The sequence below is a fragment of the Symsagittifera roscoffensis genome, chromosome 7 (assembly GCF_963678635.1).
Source record: "Symsagittifera roscoffensis chromosome 7, txSymRosc1.1, whole genome shotgun sequence".
In the NCBI taxonomy this organism is placed as follows: domain Eukaryota; kingdom Metazoa; phylum Xenacoelomorpha; order Acoela; family Convolutidae; genus Symsagittifera; species Symsagittifera roscoffensis.
The window spans coordinates 17,663,748-17,683,533 of NC_087068.1; the positions used below are offsets into that span (position 1 = coordinate 17,663,748).

Consider the following 19,786-nt stretch of genomic DNA (forward strand, 5'->3'; position numbering starts at 1 on the left):
TGTGTTCTTGGGAGGAATTGAAAACGATTTCTTGGGTGTCAGAAAACGCACCGGCAACACTAACGATCAAAGTTCAAATATAAGAATTTAGTTTGTCCCAACACTAATCGTAATCAGAAGCCTGTTTTATTGTTCTGACTTTTGAAGAATTTCTCGTAACAATTGTGCTCGGTGTGGTTTTTCATTCCGATGAATTAGGTTTGTCCTTTGGCCAATTCTGACACTATTTTGTTCCCTATCATTTAGGAAGTATTGGTCTTAAGCTCAAATTTAAAAAGCAACTTAACCAAAGATCCTTTCTTGTTAAGTTACGAAGACTTGAAAATTGTAAATTTGACCATTTGATGTTTCGTGCCATTAACGTATATGCGGCAGTTCAATTCAGCTCAGAAACTGTTTTATTTGATTGAAAGCAAGGTACATTATTTATTGATATAAATGCGGAGCTTTGCGTCATTTGCGCTACAGCACAAAAATTGCACGGCAGCTAACCAAAAAAATAGGATGAAAGCTTGAATTTGAAAAAAAAAATGAAAAACAGTTTTATTCGGCATTTTGCAGTTTAATTGTTTGCTTCCAGTGGAGGCTCTTATTACTTTCATTTGTGTTACTAAAGACGACACAAAACTGGGCCTAATTGAAATTTCTGCCTGGTGTGGATGTCGGCTGTTTGTTTTTCTGATCCAGTGATCGTTCTGCTTACAGTAGGCGCCCCATAATGGAATAAAAGTGGCAAAAAAAATATTTAAAAAAACTAGCCAGGAAAGCAAAAACTACAAAAAGCCAGCCATTGAAAAACTAAAAAATGAATTACACAAATCAAAATTAGCGAACTTGTCAACGTTCATTAATTGTAAAAGATTTAATTAAAACCTTTAGTGATTCAAAAGTCAAAATCTAATTAAATAAAATCCAATCATACTGAAAGCCATGTCAAGCCGTTTTTGAAATCAGTTCACAAAACTTGGCCAAAATGGAGTACGAATTCAAACTTTACCTCATTTTTGCTTTATATAGCCTGCAAAATTTTCGTACTACAACGTAAACTTCATTGAATATGACCCCATTGAGCTTGCTTGGCGAAACAAAAATTCTCAACTTCATAATTGCTTGAACTCCGAATTGGCTGAGGAAGAGATTTGTTCCTTGAAGATCTGCTGGATTTGTTACCTATGCACTAACCTTGTCGATTTTTTTCTCTGAGCGTGCTCTCCCAAGGAAAGCAATCAGCCAAGCCAGTGCCTCTTCGTTCCTCGAAAACTCTAATGAATTGTTGAGCAAATTGTTTTTCAAGTTTTATTGCAAGGTAAAATATTTGTTGTGAAACTTTTATTGAGACCGATATTATTGATAATTCAACAAAAAATTAATTCGTATTTATAAGTGTTATCAGTGGAAAAAGTATACATTAACACAAGATAAGGATGAAAATCTTTTTTGTTCACGCGTTCCCATTTTTGACAATTTTTTTTAGCAAACATACTTTCGACATATATAGCATCGTATTGATGGATAGTATAGATAGCGGGATAAACTCAACTGATAAAAAAGAGACAGCAATAATTATAAAAGCGTTTCTAAACCAATTAAATACACTCAAGAGATCAACTAATATCATAGAATTATATCTAAAAGTGGGTTGCAGGGTTTGCAAATTAATACTACCTCATAGTTGAACTTCAGAGTATCTAGCGCAAGTGAAATGGTGCTGCTTAATTAGGGTATAACTAAGGCATATGATGAGGCTTATCAGGCTTTTTGATGTACTTGGATATCAAAATTATGTAACCGTGACAAAAAACTATTGAACAGAGAGGCGAAGACGAGCTTTGCCTTTTTTCGGATACAACGAAACAAAATCATTGCAAGCTACTAAATGGTCAGTGAAATGGAAATGATAAAGTGGAAAAACAAACAAAAAAACTGAAAAGAAATTTCAATCACAGAAAAAAAAGAGAAACACAGCCACCACAACTAGACAAGTTTTAAGTATTTCCCTAGTGGGAACTATGACAAAAAGACGTGGTTACACGCCAACCGATCCTAAAATAAAAATGCCAAAAGAAATGGTTGACAAAAAAATCAAAATATTTTTGGAGGTACGAAAAGTTCAATCTCAGAAAAGCAGATAAAAAACACAACCAATAGCGTTAAGCAAGCTTATAATTTTTTCCGAGCGTCCACTAAGCCAACAACACATAGTTAAAGGCCAATTGATCCGAAAACAAAAATACCAAAGGGAATGATTTCCATTTTAAAAAATCAATAATTGTTTGGAATTACGAAAAACCCAATCTCAGAAAAACAGACGAGAAACACAACCACTAGCACAAAGGAAGCTCTTAGTATTCAGTCAGCCAACTACATGTGGGGTAGACGCCAATTAAAACAAAAAATGTCAAAGAAAACTGTTGTCATAAAAGTTTTGCGCGATTAAAAAATTTCTTTGAACAAATCAGGTCAGAAGGTAGTATGAAAGTTACAAATTCCAATTTTTTAATCGCAAAAAGTTTTACTACAATTTCTCTTGACATTTTTTGTTTTAATTGGCATCTAACCACGTGTAGTTATCATATTTTATCTTATACTAATGCAGAACCAAAAAAATTTAGGCTGAACAAAATTTCTAAGCAAAAAAAACAAGAAAAACGGCAACTATGCCAATCAGGTATAGTAACTTAAACAACTACAGGAAATAATCAACGACACTTGGGACTACAATGAAAACTGAATACATCACAAAACAATTTTGAGGTGGCAACTAAGCCGATAAAACATAAGCCGACGAACTAAAATTCAACTAATTTTCCGGCAAAAAAATTAAAAATTCAGACACTGAAAGAAAAACAAGATCCGATCGGGACTGGAACCCCTGACGTTAAGTTTCAAAGGCAACTGCATTACCTCCAGACCAAGTGCGATGAATTACAGTCTGACTTTTGATTTCATCTGAACCAAATGTAAAGTGATTCAAGTGATTTTTTAAAAATTTTTTAAGCCCGAAAAAAATCCATTTTCCGAAATTGATAACGCTTGCTAATCGCAAGCGTAATAATCTTTGATGTGAGTTTTTTTATCATTATAATAATTATTATTCGGATTTTTATGATTATAATTAAGAATATTATCATATTGTTTTGACGTTGATTATGATGATTAAAAAAATTATTATAATGATTATTATTTTGATTATGATTATTATGGTTATTATTATGATTATGACTATTATTGTTCCAACTTTTGAAGAAAACGCGGAACTTTTATGCTTGGTGTGGTTTTTTTATTCAGTCAATTTTTGTTGATCGAAAAGTTCATATCAAATTTTTTTATGCCCCATTGACGATATCGACTACCTAAAATAAAAATTAAAAAATATATTTTACCTCCAATCATTTTTTGCCAAGTTTTGGGAGTTTAAAAATTGCCAATTTGGCCATGCTCTGGACTAATTTATTCGCACTTTGAAGATTTTTTCCATAATCCTGTAAACGTAACGCGAAATATTTATGCGTGGCGATTCATGTCGCACAACAAAATTGGTCCAATGTGAATTGAGGCTAGCTAATCAATCGTAATAATTTCGTAAGACTCAAATTTTCACACTTGATCTTTGACATTGTCCACATTTTATAGTTTTCCAAAATTTTACTTTTTCAAAAACCTATTCGATATGAACTAAGCGGCAGTCGAACATTCAAGGCCTTGCCATGATATATGAGCAGTCTTGTTAAGATTATGATTATTATAATAATTATAATGATTATTAATAGTATTATTATTATTACAAAGCGGCGAAGCTAATTGAAGCTTTTTAAAAACGCTCTAACTGGCGTTTAATAAGTATTCAGACACAAAAATTGATCAGCAAATAAGCCGGAAAAGGTTGGTTAGACTCCCGTTGAGCAAAACTGTTTTCAATTGAAACTTTTGAAAGTTCATATTATGATCATTATCATTATGATTATTATTATGACTATTATTATCATTATTATGATTAAAATTAATCATATTATAATTATTATTATGACTATCATTCTGATTTTTATGTTTATTTTTGAAATTATTTTGATGCTGGTTATTCTGCTAATTATTATATCTATTATTATCATATTATTATTAAGATTTTAAAAATGTTTATCATGATATTTATTCTGATTATTATTATGATTACGATTATGATTATTTTGATTACTATGATTATTATTATGATTATGATTATTATGATTATGAGTCGTATGATGATTATGATTCTGACTAATATTATGATTATAATGATTAAGATGATTATTATTATTACAAGAGGCGAAACTGAGCTTCGCACCACTTGCGATACAAAAATGAAAAGAAAAACAAATCGAAAAAATTGAAACAACTAGATCTATTAAAAAAAGTAAGGCTAGTTTCGAAATAAAAAACTGAATAAGACAACAAAATGTGTAATAAGCATCGGAAGATAATGTAACCAGCTGTAACAAAGCCGAAAATACTTTGTCAGAAACCCTTTAAGCCGAAAAAACATCGACAAGACTTCAGACTTCTAAAAATTTAATAAGTCTACCTCAAGCTGAAAAAACTTTATTTGCTAGTCAAAAGAGACAATGTGATGCGAGGACACTAAACCGATATAATATAGGCCAAAACCTATTAAACCCGAAAAAAAAAAGAAAATAAAAAGCCATAAAAATCAAAAAACATTAAGACTAAGAAGATGTTAAGTCCCCCTCAACCTCAAAACAAAGACATGCAGACACAATATTTTTGCTGTCAAAAGATGCAATATGAGGCCATTAAGTCAATACATTATGCTACGAAACTTCTCAAGCCAAAAAAAATGAAAAAAAAAATCAAAAAAGCCGGAAAAAATTATTATCATGAAAAACTTGAACTATATTTCTATTGAGAAGTTTAGCATTTTGCGCAATCCAGAGATGAGCATAAAAAACAGTTTTCCGTTGAAATGACTCGCAATTAGGTCACTACGCCAATAAAAATTGGGCCGAACTCATTTGGGCACAGAATAAAGTTTTTAAACGAAAAAGTATGTACATATATATTTACTTATAAAAAAAGTGATATAAATTTATATATATATATATATATATATATATATATATTAGGTCAATTATAGTAAAATTACAAACAGCAGAAGTTAATCAGAACACTAAAAGTAACTATAAAGTAGAAAAAAAAACCTAACGGAATCCGACAATTTTTTGGAAACGGACTACTTCCCGTTTGAACAACAAAATAGGTCCGGTCAGTTTGTCATAATTAAAGCTCGATTTAATGCATACTTATAACTCGCGTAAGAAGCAAATTACTGCGTTCCAAATTGAATTGAGGCCAGCAAATTAATCCTAGTATCACAATCCAAAATACAACCTTAGTATTTTACATAGCGTGTGGGGGATAAAAAGGAAGAAACAATGAAAAAAATATATATTTTTTCCTAATTATTTTGTCAATTATTCAACCGAAAAAATTTGCCCTCAGCGCAGTCTTTTCAATTTCAATTGGCCCTACGCGCAGTCTTGTTGTAACGAAAGCAACGGAACATTTGTGCTCGGGGTGGTTTTTTTTTCTTCAGACAAATTTGGAGGTTATGAGGGTTTAAAGATTGCCATTTTGGCCATTTCGCGCAATAATCCGTGGTAGAAATTGTTCCAAATTGATTGAAGGAAGCTTATTTGCCATAATTAATTTGTTAATAGGAGCTAAATCTATCACTTTGTACTTTATATGGCGTGTGGGGGATGGTTTTTACAAAAAAATCTCAAACTTAAAAAAAAATTATTTTTTTATTACGTTTAATAAATTTTTCTTTTTATTACTGCTCCATAGCACTTGAAAGGGGAATCAAGTATATATTTGGGGAATGTGGGAATGTGGGGAGCTAAAAACTTTGTATGGCGTGTGGGGGGATGATTTTCACAAAAAAAAACTCAAATTTAAGAAAATTGTTTTTTTTTTTCATTTTTTTTTCATGTTATTACTTCTCCATAGACGTTGAAAGGCAGTCGAAACATTCAGGGCTTTGCCCTGATACGAGCAGTCTTGTTCTACATTACAATTTGCTCATCAACTCAATAGTTATCGATTCTTTCACATTCCCAAATTTGCGTTCTTTCACGTCTGCGCTTTTCATCATTCTCCTAGCAGCTTTGAGCTGTTCTTGATCGTGGTATTTATCCGGGTGGAATCCCTCATGCGCGAAGGACCAAATGCGCAAAAATAAAAATCAGCCAATCAGATTTCAGTTATCTAAAATTTGGAAAAAAAGTAAACATTTCCAGGGACTGGAGTATTGATATTGGCCGAATATAAAAACAGAAATATGCAAAATTTTCAAATTGTCATTGACCGCCGCAAAATTGGGACAAATTTTACATTTCAACAATTTCGTAATGAAAGAAGCAAAATATTGCTTCATTTACTTCATTTTAACTGAATGGCAATTGTTTCTTTTTAAAAATTGACTTTCGGCTAATTTTGTCTTCGGTCCTTGGCTCACAAGTTTTTTCGCCCATTCGGTCCTTCGCGCATGAGAATAGCCCCCATTTATCCGTCATAAAAATAACCTCAATAATTCCCGACTGAATAAGTATCTTCGTTCGCGCAGTCGTGGCAGGGAAATAAAGTCACATAAATTTTGCAACCTTTCACTGGATTTGTATTTCTATTTAAAACGGCGTTCATTTCTGCGTGGCAAACGTAAGGGTATTTTGAGTTTAAAAACTCACTCCCTTTTCCCCATGATACTCATCGTCATGACAACCGACTGGGAGACTATTGTAGCCGACACTGACAATTTTGTTTTCCGAATCCACGACACAAGCGCTGACTTGTCGGTTCGGATCTTTGCTTCGCTGGGCGGATAAAAGAGCCACTGACATGAAATAATCGTCCCATGTGAGGTAGTCTTTTCGCTAACACCGTCTTTTGATTTATTCTCTTTAAGCGAAATTGTATTCATCTAATTAGGCCAACTATTCAAACCTGAAAAATCAGAGCTCCACAAACAAATTGTCCATAACTTGCCGGTACTATTGAAATCTTTAGAAAAATGCAAATTAATGTATTCATTTAAGCTTGCGCACTACACCACTAAAGGCGCTTTTTTAAACAAAATAAGAATATGTTCACTTTTCGCAGCTCAAATAAGCTTATTGCAAAGTTCAATTAAAACAAAGTTCATTTGAAAATAGTTTCGTCTAACTTTTAGTGTATGCTTTTTGAAACATCGCTTTTTTAAAGGCGTTCAAAACTTTCTTCCAGGATTGTAATGATTCTTTTTCCGGCTTATTTAGATCGACCAAATAGATCTTTAAGGTCTTTTCTTTAGGTCTTCCCACTCAAAATTAGTAAATATTGGCGCCAAAAGCGCCTTTAGCAATTTTTAGGGTCCGTTAGCCAAAATGGATATCTTAAAATAGTACAAAGTGGAGACCCTTTGTGTCAGCAGGGGGTCGAATCTCTGAAGGAGGCAAACGCCCCCCCCCCCTCCCACTAAATCCGCTACTGGATATAGCCAACCTCAGATGGCTCTGCTGACTCCAGAACATCAACCAGACAATACATTATGCACTAGGAACATATTCGACAGAATTAATAAAATAAAAAAAAATAAAATAATAAAAAAAAAATAATAAAATAACAAAATAAAATAAAATAAAATAAGAAAATAATAAAAAAAAAAAAAAAATTCAAACGTTCGAAACTGTTTTGAAGGCTTAACATCCATAGCTAAACTAAAAATGATCGCCTAATTGGGCGAGTTAAAGCTTAAAAGCTACCGAAGCAAGCTCTCAAGTTATTTTCTAGCTTGAGTGAATTTGCAAAAAATTGCGAGCACTAAACAAAGAAACAACCTTGTAAATCAGGCTATCAAGTCATAAAAATTATTTTAAACCACTTTGTTCGATAGCTAATATTGGCTCGAAAAAAAGATGAGAAATCTTGAAACAACCTTTTCAAAATTTTGAAACATTGAAACGCTTGTCTGAAAAAAAATCGGAACAAACCTCTGAAGCAAGCAATTCAATTACTGAAAATTTGAAACAATTCAAGTTGTTCTGATAGCTTCGATAAATTACCGAAAAAAAATCAAGACCTTTATAAGAGTACTCATTGCGTTCATTACCCTTAAAAACTTATCAGAATCAATCTGCGGCTGTGCTATCTGATAAATTGACATTCAGATTCTCAAAAACACTTGCGAATTCTTTTTTTTGTATTTTTTGGTAGTTAAAAGAATCAATTTTTTTGCAAGCAAATCCGTGGAATTCGACCGGTCTCTCCTGGAACCAAACATACAGGTGACACTTTGGAAGTTTGAGTGCTCTAGATCTTACCGTGATTTCTCCGCTGCAATAGTCAATTAATCAAACTTAGAGAATATTTCTGACTTTTTACTAACGTTTTTAAATTTTTTGTGCTGATGAAGAAAGGAATTGAATTTTAAGGACAGTAACAACCAAAAACAAAAATCTAATAATCAAACTTAGTAGCATTAACGTACGATTACAAAACAATTCCCTTCCATTAATTTTCACCAACTAAACAGTCCAAATTGTGTCCAGCGCATTTTTTCAAGATCTATAAAAACTTATCTTTTCAAGTTTCAGCTTTCCAGTAACCTAAATGGGAAAACAAATCAAAGAAGTTCAATCGATCTTCTTTCAAAACTTGAAATTTTAAGCAAAAGCAAGAAAAACAGCTATTCTGATTTAAAAAGTCTCAAAACATATAATTTTTGGGTTTTCGAAAATGGGTGAAAATCACAATTAGAAATTGTTTTTACTATCAATACAAAATGGAAAATCAAGAGCGTTGTTTTCAATATCTTCAAGACTAGTCAACCAAAAACAGGCAATGAGGCACTAAAAACTCCTTAAGTTGTTATCCGGAAAGTGTAAATGTTAAGGTGAATTTTCAAGGTAAACTTGGGTTAACTTAAGGTAAAAACCAAAGTAATTTCACCTGAATTTTTAATGTAAAATATAGGTGAGTTAAGGAAATAGTTTAGGTGGCTTAAGGTAGTTTTACTTATTTAGTTAAGGTAACTTTTTAAGGTAAATTTGGGGTGACTTGAGGTAAAAAAAATAAGGTAATTTCGCGCAGATTTTAAGGAAAAGTTGAGGCGCGTTATGTTAGTAGTCGAGGTGGATTGAGGTAAGGTTAAAGTGAGAACCTTTTGCCTCAACTGTTGAGTTATTTTTGGATACTTTTTAAGGTAAATTTACGTCCACTTTTTTTAGAGTGTATCAGCTTCAATTTCCAGATGTTAGGCTCAAGAATAACTTCAAAACCAATTTTACTAAAAATATTCAGCGTTTACAGTTTGTATTTTGGTATCATTTCCAATTGGGAGAAATAACTCTACCAGGAAGCAAACCCCCACTTTTAGGGAATCGAACCTAGAATAAAATAACCTTCAACTCTTGAGATTTAATTTCAACTCAAAATTTTTTGCGCACATACGATTGCTCCAGATGTTATCACCAAGATTCCTTATGAAAATTCGGAAAAAATTGCTTGTACTCTAGAAACAGTTTTTTTTTGCTTGCGATTTTAAAAAGGTTACTTTTTTTGTGAAAATATAGTTTTTGAGCCTAAAAAATCGAAAATGTTTGATGGAAAACTAAAAAAACTGCATAGCTTACCGATTTAAACTTCAAATGGATGCATGAATGTAACTTAAAAACAATTTTACAAAATCGTTCAGCGTCTTGATTTTTGTTTTACGCGGCTATTTACAAAAGCAATTCACCTGAGTTCTTCCATACTTCCAAAAATCAAACTGATGATCACATAACAGCCGGTTTTCCTAAAGAAATTTCATCCCAATAATGTTTTGTTCGTAAATAATTTGTCTAGATGTTATCGTGAAGGGTCCTGATAAAATTTTATGAAAGCGCACCATTGCAATCTATGTTTTCGAAAACAAATTTACTGAGCGGTTGAAAGAACAATTCTTGACATCTGTTATCCTCGCAAAAATGAACGGGAAAAAATCTCAAATTTTGCTTTTCTTTTGGATCCAAATTTTTTTTTATCGACCATTTTTTATCGACCCATTAGCCTGGAATTAGTGAAAAAACTGAACAGGACGAATTCGAGGCTCGACCTAGAAACAAAGAATCCCCACCCTAACCTTTCAGCCACGGACTCTTAACATACGGCAAAAAAAGAAGGTTCATACAAAACACATCGCACGCAAGACTAAATTGATCTGTAAGAAAAATGCTTTTTACTGGAATCGAATCACAAATTTCTAGCATCCAAGTCGACTTCACTTTTAAGCTTTTATAATGACGCTCGAAAAACAGCAGCACTAGCCGCTCATAAAACGGAGAACATACTATTCAACTATTGAACTGATAATACTATGCAGCAAAAAAGCCACCAAATGATCAAATTTATTTTCGAATTGAATTGCGCAAAAAATCTACTCCTATTGTAACATAACACTTGCAAGTTTGGTTGTGTAAGAACTGGATCAAAAAAGAATTCAGAAAATTTGCAGGTAATTTTGAAAAATCAAGTCAATTTTGGAAGATTCAATTCAATTTTGAAATTTTGTTAAGAGCGTAGTTTATCTTCCGTCTAGTGATCCAAATTATTTAGAATTGGGTTTAAAATGCAACTTAAAACCAAACTATAGAAAAAACTGAGTCAAATTTTACACTGCGGCTAAGCCGAGCCTCGCACCACATGCTATGCTGAAAATTGAAAGTATAAAATAAGAAAAACTTGAAAATTCTGTTTCGCGAGTTCGTTTAATCATTAGCAAACAAACAAATAAAATATCAACAAGCAACAATTTTTGTCCAATACCAACTAACTTGACTGCATTGCTTTAAATTGCTCATAAGACAAGCGATGAAACCTTTGTAAACCACACAAAATTTTTAAATAATCCAAAAACCACAATTTTTTCTGGAAATAAAAATTTATGAAAACAATCAAGACGAAAACAAACAAAATGAATCAAAAACAAAAAAGCTTATAAAGAAAAATCAAAATATACCAAACTAAAAATCGATCCTTCATTTGAAAAATAAATCCTTACCCAAAAAATCAAAATCTAGAAACTAATTTTGATTGGTTCAACAAGTTCCCAGAAAAAGCTCGAGAAAAACTAAGAACAAAAACGATACCACCACACTGTTTTAAAATTTTAAACTGTGCAAAATTATAGAATAAAAAAATATATTGAGGACAAATAGCACTCAAGATGAGTTTAAAACATTTAAACAACTCTTCCAGAAAAAAGAAAGTTCAAAAGTTACTGAACTGATGTTTTTGGATTTATTAGCACTTTACACATGCTTAATCTCACACGCATCAAGCAAAACAGCAACCTTCCCAAACAATTCGAGGTACCAAGCAAGAAAAACCAAAAAAACCTATCAGCTGTTGACTAAGAATTTGTTACACAAAAATTATATGGAACACAAGGCGAAAACTTCACAAACACAATTAACTCACCAGAAAAGACATAATAAATAAAAGCCGGTTACACAATCAAAACTTAAAAAATTATGCCGACCAAATTTGTTTCACAAATTTAAAAATCGGAAGTTTTTTTTGGTATAATTTTTTCATATTAATTGAGGGTATGTGAGGTCGGCTTAATTTTTTATACGGTTGAACAATTATCAAATTAAATCAACAAATTAAAGAAAAAGTTATGAGTAAGTCGACAGAGTTATGGCTGAAAGACCTCCAGCACCGACAATCAGCTGAAAATTTTAGGTACCGAAATCTTTTTTTTTTACTTTACATGAACTCTTAACTTCCTCTAACTTCCTCTCAGATGCTATTGATTGCCATTTAACCATTCTGCAAATTAAGTTATTCACGAGAGAAATGTCTAGTGAACGGTTGCTATACCCTTGATTATCGTTAGGGTTTATAATTTTTCCAGCGAAAAACAAAAAAACTTTGATAGGTTATTGACACTTCGTTCGTTGACACTCAAAATTAATTATCCTAGAAGTAGTGAATTTAAAAAAATTAAAAATGAAACTTTTTTTGGAAATTTTAAACGATGATGAATTAAGAGTTTTCAGTTAACAGCTAAAACTCTATCTGTAGAAATTGGCTAATCGACCACTCAAATTGCTTGTTCATGTTTATTAACACTGATAACTTGATATTTAATGGTCATAGTTAAAATTCTCAAAAAGAGCATGATTTTCCTATAATTTGTCCAGATCGAATTCAAACCATCTTGCCATCATTTCATTTATATTAACAGGAACAAACAAAATCTGATAAAAACTGCGTGTATCAGTTTAACTAAAAACAGTGGCTTACAGTCAAATCCTTCTTAAATGCTGGAAAAATTTCATTACGAGGGGAAATTTATGAGCCCGTGACAGGAACTCGCAATATGAGGTTGCATTCAACTTTTATACATTCTTACCTTGAAAGATTTTCTGTAAAGACAGAAATTTAAGAACACATGCAATTCATTTACTCGAGCACATTCAATGGAGCATTCATTCAATGGAGCACATTTACTAATGAGGTTTGCTACGCGCTCAGACTTCTAAACGAGTACGCATCCATACGTTGTCTCTTGTTATACCGCCCAGCAAAAAAAAAAGAAAAAATTCATAATCTTGAGTTAGAAATTAAGTTCGTTTCGGTTTTACCTGTGCATTAAATGCAACTTAGCTTGTTAAAAAATGGATCAACAAAAAATTTATTATGCGATGACATCTACTCTCCTTAAACTATATCTGAAAAGAAATTTCACTATAATCTATAAACAAGTTGTTCCAAAATTTGGCGATGAAAAACCAGCCACTTTGTTTCAACTAACTGGTCGATAAATTTAGATTGCACAAGTGTTAATAAGTCAGTATGCCGAAAAGAGAAACAAACAAATAAACAAACAAACAGAATGAACTCGGGAAACTAGAGCCGAGCTTTCAGAATGTCATGATGGAATTAGAATGCGAAAGGATAGTAGTGCGTTTAAAATAATCTACAAAATTAAGACCTATCTACAAAAAGCATCTACTTTTAACTTACTAGGTCGTCCATTCATGAACAATTATTGGTAAATTGGATTGCAGTCAACATAACACAATAATGAGCACCCCTGCATAATGCAGATAGTTTGTTGACATAATCTGAGCACCTTTTAGTATAGTAGACAATGCTGATTACCTTTTCCCTAACAACCCCAGACCTTCAAAAACTTCGATACAATATGATAAACTGATCCCTTATCGCCCCAATCTAACAATGCCAGATTTGAATTATTTTAATCTAAATCATTTTGAACTCAAGAATCCATTGTTCATATTATTTTTGAGACCAGTTATTCATACATGTATCAAAGCTTCAAACTCTCCCTTTTCGGAGTCTTAAACCTAACTGAAATTCATTTAATGCGACAAGAAGTAAAAACTTATATTTCAGATATCCGAACTTGAAGAAAAAATAGCAGAGAATAGGGTAATAGGGTTAGTGAAAAGACGTCTTTGACACTGTGTAACCTGTTGAAATGAGCTGAATGATTAAAATATGAGTCATTGTCCCAATTTTAGCAGAAGGTCGAAGTCAACAAAAAAAATAATAAAGACGAGACGACAATGACTAGTAACTGCATGTTTGCAACACAAGTTTGACAAAAAAAGGAATAAAAATGGAGCACGCATATTGACAATGGATAGCAGAGGCCTTTTATGGTCTCACAATTCGAAACCGTAAGGTGGTTTTTCAAAAAGAAACTACCCGAAGAATTGAAAACGTGACCTAAAATGTACCACCCAACATCAAAACAGAAGGATTGCCACATGTTAAGTTCACATATAACGAAACTGAACTAGAAACAGCTATGTCAGTTTCATTATTTTCCAACAAGCTTTTTCTGACCTTTTCCAGTTTCAACTCATACTTTTTTCCAATTCTTCCTTGCCACACTCCTCATTCAAATCATCCGCTATTGACACTTGAGTTGCCGCCTTCACTTTCTCTTCTGGTATCACTATTCCCAATAGAGAGTGACTTTCTGTCACACCATTGCAATTTATACTAGCTTCTTCTGGCGATGATTGGCTCCTCTTCGGGACAATGAGGCAGTCCAGATCCTCCAGGACATTTCCACTGGAATCGGACACCTTCTTCAGAGGCGAGTGGTCCTCTATGTCGGTGGGAGAGTCCGGCTGGTTTAGTTGCTCCTGCTGTTCCAGCTTCTTTTCGTCTGCTTCTAGCTCTGAGAGTGCTTCTCGACGTTGGAAGTTCCTGATCTCTCTTACTGAGATGGGTTTTAGAGGTAGACCAATTAGTCCTGCTAGTGTGAACGTCACACTAGAGGCCATGAAAAGTGCACCAGAAGAGCCAAGCACGTTCCCGATTATGCCTGAAAACAAATATATGCGACACTCCCTTACGAAGGATACCGCTGCGATTTGACGCAAGAATTTCTTGTCCCTTTTGAATCACAGAAACTAACAATGGCGCTTTTTTACTCACTGGCTAGGGGAAGCCCCAGGAGTGCGGCGATGCCCTGGAAGAAAAGGACAATACCGAAGCCACTCGTCAGGTTCTCGAGACCTACCAAAGACAGCAGCGCCAGAGAGCGAAGACAGCTGCTGGAGGCTACACAAAACATCTCTTTCAAGGACTTCTTTTAAAGGAAGATTTCAACTTACCACTAGGAGAATCCATAGACAAAGACTTAAAAAGTGTTTTAAAAAAAAAATCTCTGGAATTAAAGCCATCATAAGTATTAGAAAAAAAAACATTTTGGCGATTGCAGTTGAACTATCTTAGCATTTTGCATGTCATAACCTAGTCTAAACAGTATATTAACCAAATTCCAAGTTGAACATCAATCGAAATTAACGAATCTCTCATCTGTTAACATTGAATTATAATACTTCCGTTGTAAGGTCTCTTTCTTTGAATTAGTTCAATTCTCAGAGCGACTTTATTCATACGTTCTATAAGTCTAATTTTAATCACAGGTTCTATATTTTTATGCGAGCAAAGTATATACCCTCACTTATTGATTGGTTTTTGTTCGCCAACAACTGAAGTGCAAGCGTAATACTAACCACAGAAGAATCCAAAAGTGAGCGCGTACACCACATAGGCTGTGAGAGATGAGAAGAAGGGAATGAGGAAGGTACTAAGTCCACATGCTAGGAAAGCCACTGCATTGAAGTAACAGGGATCCATGAACCCCATATCACCCACCACCCCCATCACCAGTCGTCCCACTGTGTTCGTCAGGCCTATGAGGGGGATGAAGTAGCTGGCCTGCTGGGGGGTCACACCTGGCACCTTGTCCACCACCAGGGTTGGCAAAAAGACAAAGGGCACGAAAAAACCTGAACAGCCACTCATGATATCAGTTGCATTAGGAGTACGCTACTATCATCCGGCTCTTTTTCCTCAAGCCCCTTCATAAAAACGTTAATTTTAATAGTTTTAAGAGAAAACCAACAAGTCAATAGCGGATTTATACTTAAAGGGTCTCCCTTTGGTACTCCTTTAAGACATCCATTTTTTGACTGTTCGAAACTAAAAATGTTTACATTAGGTCGGATAGTTCACATGCCAAATTGCATATTAACCCAACAAGGCGAATAAAAAGTGACAAACGGAAAAAGAGCCTGGCATTCTGCCCGCAAAATCGATTTGTATTATCCATTAATTAGTATCAAAGTTTTCGCAGTGCTCGAAGCAATTTCAATTTATCAAATTAACATAACATAGCCAAAAGTCAAGCTAGTTGGGAAAGTGTTAATGGACCAGGAAACCGTTAAAAAAACTTGTTCTAAAATTTTTCAACTTCCATCGAGCTGCAATGAGAAAAAAAATAAGGCCTAGACTTTTCCTGATGGAGACTTTTTTGATAGTGAGTAAACCTTATTTGAGAACACTGGGCAACTAAGTTGACCCTGATTTCTTTTGATCAAAACTGTACAATCTTTCCCAGACATTGGAATCATAAATGATAAATGCATAATAAATGAAAACAAGACTGCTCGTATCAGGGCAAAGCCCTGAATGTTCCGACTGCCTTTTAAGGTATATGGAGCAGCAATACCATGAAAAATTTAAATGTAATAAAATTACAAAAAAAATTGAGATTTTTTTGTGAAAACATCTCCCCACACGCCATATTAAGTACAAAGTGACAGATTTTGCTCCTATTAACAAATCAATTATGACATATAAGCTTCCTTGAACCAATTTGGAGCGATTTCTAAGTTGGATTAAATCTCCGCTTAGGCGTTAATAGCGCGAAATATATCGCGCGTTAATTGTCCCAAATTGGTCAAAATGGCAATCTTTAAACCCTCATAACTTTATGAAAAATGGTCACAGGTGAAATATCTTTTCAAATTTAAGCTCAGGGCAACAATAGCTTTTGAAAGATATTTTAAAAATGTCGTCAAAAATGGCTAGTTAAAAAGTCGAAATTTGTCTGAAGAAAAAAACCCACCCCGAGCACAAATATTCCGTTACTTTCGTTACGAAAGTCGGAACAAAAATATATTACAGTGCAGCAGAACAGTAAAAAAACAATTAAAAAGTCAAATTATAGGATCTATCCGTTAGCTCTACCATGTTTATAATGAACCAAGCCCTCTGGTTGTTCTTTCATGTTTAATTATTCATGCAATGGTGTATGAACAAATAACTTAGTAACTTAAAAACAAACAACAATAGTCGCATGAAAACATGATCTAAAAGTCGTTGAAACGTAAGTAAAAAAAACAGTACGTAATTCAATCCAACGCGAGACAGACGTCATTATTTAATTGTGAGTCATTATTTTCAAGCTGAAGTTAAAAAGCAGTAGACCTGAAAATAAAGACTAGTCTATATGCTGCATGCACTGTTTGCTATTCAGTTTATAATATTTCAATCGAGAGTTTTTCGTGAACTTTCGGTGATAGGTCAGTAAACCGATGTATCAGCAACCCGAAAACGGGCAGATCAGATCAGTAAACCGAAAATGAAATTACCCAATTTGATTTCTTTATGCGTTTATTTTAAACTGAGTAAGTACTAACATGACGCAACCGTTTACGTAAATGTCAAGTAATTGTTTCATAATTTGGTTTACTGAAATGGTAATATACTGATACATCTATTTACAGCACGCACACCGAAATTTCGTTCAGCGACCATTACTGATTAAGTAAAAGTAAAAAAGAAATCAAGAAGCTGAAAAATTTGAGTCTTCCTAAGTAATGACCAATTTATTGCTCTACTGGCCTTTTTATCAAGGAGACCAAAATGGCTCTCAATTTTAAAAATCCGTTCCTCAAAATAACACAAAAAGGAATTTCATGAAGTTTGGGGTGCAATCCAAGCGGAGGATACCTACTCTTTTCAACCAAAAGCAATCGCCAAGACGTAATTAGCCATATCGCTGAAGGCAGTTTCGCTTCTGGGAAGCAAAAGGTTTACAAATCTCACCCAGCATGAAGATGAAGTAGCTCAACATGAAGAGGAGGAAGCTCGTCTGCTTCATTAGCTTCATGTTCAGCATGTGTGCCAGCAGCTCTATCGTACTTTGAGGAGCGCTTGATTCTGGCTTCGAATTTTTCCCTTCTGACTGCTTTCCCGAGCTCAAATCGACAATTTTCTCCAACTCGTGTGACTTCTCGTGAAACGCCCAGGTTGAATTCAAGTTAATAATCGATCGCGGCGCTCTTTCTAAGTTCAAAGTACTTCCGCTGTAGAAAATGTCAAATCTTCTCAAAGGTCTTCTAGGCGGCACCATCTTTTTCAATTCTGCCTGGTCATCGGTCCCTTTATTTATCAGCACAGCCGGTATCCCGATCCCAGGCGATGCCGTTGGAATCGGAGTCTCCGGCTTGTTGAGATTCTCGGCCTTGGAGGCACCAAGCGACGCCTCGTTGACATGATTCTGACTTCCTAGCACCTCTTCTGAAGGGGCCAGAGCAAGACCCCGACTTGGTTTTCTGTTTTGGTTCCAAAGAAAATGTTGCATGAAATTTGAATACGATGATAATTTTTGTTGGTGTTCTGGTTTTTCTAGAAACGACGAACCCAAATGCGTATGGGAATTTTCCAGGGAAAATTGACTTCGTCCAATTGTTGCGATGTCATTGATTGATGTTTGGCCTCCCGTTATGTTCTCTTGCGAGAGCCTCCACATAGAGTTAGTCGCTGTACTATTTATACTAAACGCTGCCTTGCGAAACGCTTGCAGCCTAAGTCTTCCTGGATTGTGAAATACATTCCTTAGGTCACCTTGTTCAACAATATCACTCAAACTCATATGAGAGTCCGGTAGCTTGATAGCTGGAACAGGTTTCAAAAACACAACAGCCATTGTCATCAAGAAGTAAACAATGCAGAGAAATAACATAGCAGCTTTCCAATTTATATGGCCGATAAGAATAGATACGAAAGGCGGAAACAATACGGAGCCCAGACCACCTCCCGCTACTCCGAGACCCGTGGCCAGACCTCGTCTGGTGTCGAACCAAAGACTAAGTGCAAAGTGACATGGCAAAGTTGCAATGGTCGTGCTGATTCCAAACATCAGGCCCCATGAAAATATCAGAAAGTAAACGTTGGGTGCCAGGACACAGAATCCTAGAGCTACTGCACCTAATAGACATCCGCCAAGACTTACAGCACGAAGTCCGAATTTATCTACTAGAACGCTAGCAAAAGGTCCGAATAAATAACTCGACCCACCGGCTACAGATCCAACCCAGGTAACAACCGATTCATCGGCATTGAAATGTCGGATAAAATGGGGAAAGAAAACTCCGAATGAATAGAAAACTCCTTCAACAATTAGGAATGTGAAGAAAGAGATTGCAGTTATCGACCATCCGTAACCTCCGTTCGGGGCTCCTTGGTAAGGCAGGTTCGGAGTTTCGTCATCATCGTCGGCCCCAATACCCGATGCTAGAAGTCGGCTGAGCAGCTCGGGGTGCGTTCCCCCCATAAAAGAAGACCTTTGTCGGTGGAAATCTGTAGAGGTTGTGATTGATATGGCGTCATCGTTTGGCGACATAAGGGAAGTTGTATCAGCGTTGTGATGATACGGCGGGAGAGGCGTTGCTGCTGCATTTCCATCATCGTCCACCTCTTCCTCTTCGTAAACTGGAGGTAAATCTGTATTGGTATTGATTGCAGATGCGCTAACATTGCAACTCTGTTGGTCCTCGGTGGCATTGGCAACGACTGGGGTTGTCGTAACCGCAGCTACTGGTGTCGGTTCAATTTCCAGAACCTCATCCTCCAAAATTGGGGCTAACTCTGTTTTCTCCACTACTACGCGTCCTGATAGCTCCGATCCCGCGGAAGCATTAGATTGATTTGTTGCGGACGCGTTGTCCGGTGTCGCGTCTCCGGCAACTGAAGATGCTGCACTTGTGTCATCATCGTCAGTTTCGGTTACACATCCTGAAGATTGCGACTCTTCGTCTTCAATAGGGTCCATTTCTGTAGGGAATTTAATTTCTTCTCAAGTAAATACAAAATATTAACTTAGTTTCTGGTTTCGAATCTGGTATGTTTGGGGAAATATATTGCTTGCTACCTTTTCAAAAGGTCATTGGCTTTAAATAGTGATAACTTGGGACTATCGGGGAAGTAAGGATGAGCAGTGGCGAAAAAAACTCGGATCCGTCGGATGCTTTTTTCCTGGTAGAATTGTTCAACTGGTTTCCTTGTGACTCGCTGGTAGAATTGTTCAACTGGTTTCCTTGTGACTCGCTGGTAGAATTGTTCAACTGGTTTCCTTGTGACTCGGAGCTTTATT

General features: G+C 35.0%; 1 protein-coding gene across 1 annotated transcript; it reads right to left on the reverse strand.

Moving 5' to 3' along the window:
- Positions 1-12,825: 12,825 nt before the first annotated feature.
- On the reverse strand, positions 12,826-19,468 carry LOC134851497 (uncharacterized). Its single transcript, XM_063867617.1, has 4 exons — positions 17,458-19,468; positions 15,078-15,353; positions 14,494-14,619; positions 12,826-14,380 (listed from the first exon to the last, which is right to left on the reverse strand). The coding sequence occupies exons 1-4, from the start codon at positions 19,463-19,465 to the stop codon at positions 13,905-13,907; spliced, it is 2,886 nt and encodes a 961-aa protein (XP_063723687.1). The 5' UTR covers positions 19,466-19,468; the 3' UTR covers positions 12,826-13,904.
- Positions 19,469-19,786: the final 318 nt, after the last annotated feature.